The 6,032-nt window shown below is 39.6% G+C and overlaps 1 protein-coding gene across 1 annotated transcript in view; it reads right to left on the reverse strand.

The window, feature by feature from the left end:
• Positions 1-6,032, reverse strand: part of mid1 (midline 1) — a gene marked incomplete in the record, with an annotated part of 28,113 nt that continues 22,081 nt past the window's right edge. The window contains 3 exon segments of the mRNA XM_014018665.1: positions 1-1,462; positions 4,783-4,990; positions 5,103-5,264. Coding sequence (XP_013874119.1) covers positions 1,114-1,462; positions 4,783-4,990; positions 5,103-5,264 — 719 coding nt within the window.

Below are 6,032 nucleotides of genomic sequence, written 5' to 3' on the forward strand. Positions count from 1 at the left end.
ATGTTGCAGCCTTCAGTTCACAAGCAGAAATGAACAGGTCTGATGGCATTACATGGCAGAGGAGGTGCTGATGTATTACAGCTTTGTCTGCAGGGTGTCTCATGGGGAGGTCATGCAGAGTTCAGATATATTTTTTTTCCTCCCGCTTCTTCTTCTTTGTTGAAARGAGACGCTACAGAATTCAAGCCACATTACTCCGGCACAAAAAGAGATGTCAGAGTAGATCTCGTCAGAGGTGGTATTTTGGCTCAGCGTGGGTCAGAGAGGATCCAGTACAGCAGGAAAAACTGACACTTCTCACTGTGGCGCTGGACTTGTCATTATGTTGTGAAAACATGTTTGAGCACAAGTGGGATATCCTAAATAAATGGGTGTTAACGCCAAGTGCTCATTGTATGAAATTAGCATTCCTGTCAGACACATTTGTAGCGGTTAACGCTGCATCACAAGAACAAAAGAGGAAGGTCACACAGGTGATAACATGAAGTAACTTTTATTACAACTTGGTGTAAAAAAATCCTAAATGTAAACTGCAATAAAATCTTGACGCTGCTGTAATAAGAAGAGAAGTAATTTTAAACTGTGATAATGCATTAGCAGATAATGAATACAAAACATTATTTAACTGATTAGACCTTGTGAGTGAAACTGCTCTATTGTYACTGGATCTGTTTAACTACCTTTGTTTAAATACGTGTAAATGTGTGAGTTATGGCTGATGTTGCTTAGAAAAAGTGCATTCATATCCAAAAATAGTACAAACTGTATTAAAAACTGCTTAGAGATCAATAGTCCTGAAAGTGAAAAAGTCCCTTTGTTCCTTGTACTTAAAGGCTTAATATTATTATTCTTAACAGGAAACTTAAAAATAATAATAAATACTCTTAAGTCCATTTTAAAATATCTACTCAAACCAAAGTATCAAAGTAATCAAAGCAGATAAAAAAAAAACTCAGGAGAGTCCTGTTGTGCAAAGCAAATAAAACATGTATTCATCATTGTCTGAAGTCTACTTAAATAATTATAATTAATTTCAACAGAGGCTTAAAAAAATTGATGTTTGGCCTCTTTTTGTGGCTCCAAAAAAAAAAAAATCAAGTAACAACAGCTTCTTCAGTGATTGTAGTCTGTGTCCTCCAAGTAATCTGGGATGGGCAGTCCACTGAGGACTGTCAAACATCTGTTCCACACATTGAACACGGGGCAGACTGGCTGAGCGAAGCTGATGTCGAACGTGTGCAAGTGCTGGGAAGCAACGGCATCGTAGAAAGACAGTGACCCCAAATCGTAATCCAGCAACACCCCGAGACGCCGTAGATGCGGAGACGGCTCGATGGCGACCTCCTTACTGTTGTGACGCACCACCCACGAGTTGTTGCAGCGCGACAGCACCCAGGAGGCCGAGTTCTTGCCAACCCACTCGTGTTTTGGTGCCGACTTGTAAACGATCCCCACGGCAAACCTGCAAATGTCAGTGAAAGTCACAGAAACAARATTAAACAAGAGAATTCCTGCAAAATGGTATAACTCAAAAATAAATGCACCCAATTCTCTTTCTGATAAATTTAATTTTAGAACATTCTACAGGAAAAGGATGAGCAATGTTTTATTCTACAAGGTTATTTTGACAAAGTTGCAGCAATTGTAGTCCACACTTTGATTTAAAACAAACACAAATGGTTCTCACCTACAATATACTGTACTTAACACCATATCCAGTCAAAATAAGGTTTTACTTGATTTTCTTGTATAAAAATATGTTTGTTCTGATTTGTGAATGGTTGATTGTTTTGTAAAACATATACAGTCCCCTCCAAAAGTATTGGAACAGCAAGTCAAATTCTCTTATTTTTGTTGTACACTGAAGACATTTGGGTTTAAGATCAAAAGATGAGCATGAGACAAGAACTCAGAATGTCAGCTTTTATTTTCATKTAGATGTGTTGAACAACTAMGAACACACCACCCTTTGTTTGAACCAACCCATTTTTCAAGTGAGCAAAACTATTGGAACACATGACTGGTGTTTTTTTATTGACAATGTGTTGCCTTTGAAGTTGATTGTTCAAACAATTTTTGGTCTGGGTTTAAACCTATAGAATAAGTTTTTCTTGTAAAAGGGAATAAAGCAAAAATGAAGACCAGAGAACTGTCTATGGGAGMAAAGCKGAGGAAAGAAGGAAAATCAATCAGAGCCATTGGACAAACATTGGGCAAAGCAAGCACAAAAAACTGGAAAGTCCTGAAAAAGAAAGAAACTAGTGGTGTACTGAGCAGCACACGTCCAACAGGAAAACAACAGTAGTTGATGACAGAAATATTGTGAGAGCTGTGAAAAAATATATTCCTCTACATCACCTACATCACCAATGATCTCCACAGTTTAGGGGTGAAGGTATCACAATCCACTGTTGGAAGAAAGCTCAGAGAGCAGAAATATAGAGGCCATACCCAAAGGTGCAAACCACTCATCAGTAATAAGAATCAGAAGGCCAGAATGAAATTTGTAAAGAAGTACAGAGATGAGCCACAAAAGTTCTGGAAGACAACCTTTTGGACTGTGTACAGAAACATTTTGTCCACCAAATTACAGAGAAATGTATCCAATCTAATCAGGAGGAATTTTATCATGCAGCAGAAAATGACCCAAAACACACTGCCAACAAAGGACTTCATCAGTGGTAAAAAGTGGAAGATTTTAGATTGGCCAAGTCAATCACCTGACCTGAACCCAATAGAGCATTTCACCTCCTGAAACAAACAAGCTGTGGTAAAAGCATGAAACAGCATCACAAATGGAGAATGCAACAGTTTGGTGATCTTGATGAGACGCAGGCTCAAGGCAGTCATTGCAAGCAAGTGTTATGCCACCAAATATTAAATGTTATTTACTTTAAGATAAGTTGTTCYAATATTTTTGCTCACCTAAAAATRYTGTGSTGTAAGACAAACGGTGATAAATCCTACGTTGTTTAACACATCTACATGCAAATACCATGAAATAAAAGCTGACAWTATGAACTCTTGTCTCATGCTCATCTTTGGATCTTGAACCCAAAAGTCTTCAGTGTACAATAAAAACAAGAAAATTTGACTTGCTGTTACAATACWTTTGGAGGCAACTGTATATTATGCCAGGCAGTTATGCTGAAAGTTTTTTTGTAGTACCATCTGTTAGAAGCTAGCCTGCATTGCCTTCCTACACAAATCAGATCAATTCTAATCTCCCCTGCTCCATCTGGGCTTTCTTCCGTTAACATAGATTTCCCCTTAGAATTTCAAACGGGCCAATCAACAAACAGAAGGAGGAGTTGTGAATGATAAAGTTGATGGTCTGCACCATAGTCTGCCTGTAGTTTAGCAATGGCAGCACTGGAAGTGAATGAAGCCATTCAGTCCATGTTGACAAGACTTCCAAATTAAATTAAATTTGTCTTGCAAAGCCCACAGCACTCATTTACAGTCATCTCGTTAAGTTTGGTACTCCTCTCTTCCCAGTAGGGGATCGTTGCTTACAGTGCACACGATTTCCGATAAGTTTCTTAGTCTAGCTTCCTTCACAGTCGAGCTGGTGCTCTACATATACAGTACATCACGGCCAAACGTTAATGATTGGGTGAAATCAGATTTGTTTTTAAACTTCGAGTTCATGCCTCCAACAAAAAATTGTTTCTCAATAGCCAAGAGTCCAGACCCTCTGTATGAAGCAAAGTGTTGAACAAGGAGCTGGTTTTTACCAAGCTTGTTAGAAGCAAGCTAAAAAAAAACTTTAAAAACTTTGTTTTTTATTCACCTTAAAACTCCTCAATGAATTCTTGTTTTTCAGTTTTTATTTTTAAGGGCTAGATGGAGCTCAACCAAGGACTGCTTCAGGCCCTCAGACATCAACGTGCCCGTTTAGGAAAAAGAGCAAATAAATCTAAAAGAAAAAAATAAGTAGGTCCTCTGGATGGGTTCATCTCTCCTCCAAGAGACTTCTTCAGTCTGATGAGTTTCAGGTGAACTCAGCCTAATAAGCACAGCCTTGACAAACAGGTTAGTCACATGCAAGAGAGGGCCATCGCCTAACAATAGGCTTGATTAGAAACAAAACAGCCACTATTCAAAAGAATGAGCCAGCACAGACGAGCTACTTCAGGTCAGGACTCTGCAGTTTACCCTCATCTACAGGCCAGCGGTCACTCTTTCAGGGATGAAGATGTTCTCATCCTTGATAGAGAGGAACGCTGGTTTGAGAGAGGAGTAAAGGAAGCTATCTTTGTGAAGAAAAACTATCCACTATTATACAGAGGAGGCCTTCGTGTCCAGTTGTCCTCCTCCTACAATTCTGTTATTGCAAGTATGACTCAGCCCCCTGTGAGCAAAAGGTGTGAATCAGGGCCCCAATGATACCAACACAAAGAGGGAAAGAGAGGCAAAAACAAGGGGACTTCGAGCCCCACTTGCACTTAATACATACACATAAAACAACACGGGTCAGGTGATGGGGCACATGACCCTCTATGAACAATAGAGCTAATCAAGCCTACTGTTAGTCGATGACTCTCTTTTGCATATGACTGACCTGTTTGTCCATGTGGAGGCAGTGCTTATAAGGCTGAGTTCACCTGAAACTCATCAGACTGAAGAAGTGTCTTGGAGGAGAGACGAAACGTTTCACTAAAGAAGAACCCATCCAGAGGACCTACTTATTTTTTTCTTTTTGATTTTTTTCTACCTGGATTACTGAGATGCATCAGGACAGCAAAGAAATCTAACTATAACACACGCAAATGTTTTTACCACGTGCTGCCTCCTATCAGAGCCTCCCAGTAATGGCGGCCGCTGTCAATGTAGACATTTCCTGTGACACCATAGCTGCTGTGGCTGGAGGAGCGGTCCTGACTGTGGCTCTTCTTGGATGACGTCTCATCCCTCTCCACTGTCAGGTTGTCGTGGGACACCCTCAACTTCCGGTGAGCAGACTTCGGGTCCAGTTTGAATGGCTGACCTAAAAAGAAAGTCCGCACAGAAATCATGTCGAATGCTGTTTTTACAGTTACATTCTCCTAACCTTTAATATAATTTTCAGCTTGAATAAGTCTGTGCAGCTGCAGACATACTGTTGGTCTTGAGTTTCCCTGGAGCACTGCTGCGGTTTCCAGCCTGGTTTATGGCCTTCACTATGAAAACATACTTGGTGCCACTCTGGAGTCCGTGCACGGTGTACTGATTCTGCTTGATGTTCGGGACAATCATCCAGCTGTCCACAGAGTTACACAGACCTGCAGCCCGGCGGAGACACACAAAGTCACTGACAAAGAACAAGCAATTAATCATAGGCTTAGTTAGTGGAAATGACTGCTTTTTTTAATTTAGTGCTGCTTTCTTTGACTCATCTAACACAATTTCATTAGCACTCATGCGAGTGTGCAGGGGCACTGAGGCAGATAAGAAAGCATTGCTCGATTGAGCATGTTGGGACCACATTAGGAGGATCAATTCTAGAGGATGCTGCTCATTTTTAACCTCAAGACAATATCAGACTCTCTGTGTGCATCTGGATATCAATCCAGTTGGACTTTTGTTTATCTGCTTTATTTCTCATTAAAATTTGAATAGTTTTTTGTAAACATAATGAATTGTGTGATACGACATAGTTCTCAGCTGCTGTTCCGTCATTACTTGCATAAATTATCGTAAAATAACCTAAATTTTGGGTTTTTCATTTAAATTTACGAAGCCCGTTCAGTGACATTGGTTAAAAAAATACTATCACAAGCCCACAAGATAACTATTGCAGTCATTTCTATGAAGACTGATTTTAATTTATTTTATTTTATTTTATTTGTCAGAATTAATGCCACTTCAGTCACTTGGGATGCAATAATTCTTAGTAGTATACCTTGCAGCTATAAGACACAGGTCACAACTGGAGTTGTATTTGTCTAAAAGGTGTTTTTTTCTTTTTTAAAGCTCAACACTCTAAATAGGCTTATTTTTGCACACTGTGCTTTTTCTGCATGAGTCGGAGTTATGTTCAGGAACACAAT

Source organism: Austrofundulus limnaeus, unplaced genomic scaffold, assembly GCF_001266775.1.
Source record: "Austrofundulus limnaeus strain Quisiro unplaced genomic scaffold, Austrofundulus_limnaeus-1.0 Scaffold199, whole genome shotgun sequence".
In the NCBI taxonomy this organism is placed as follows: Eukaryota; Metazoa; Chordata; class Actinopteri; order Cyprinodontiformes; family Rivulidae; genus Austrofundulus; species Austrofundulus limnaeus.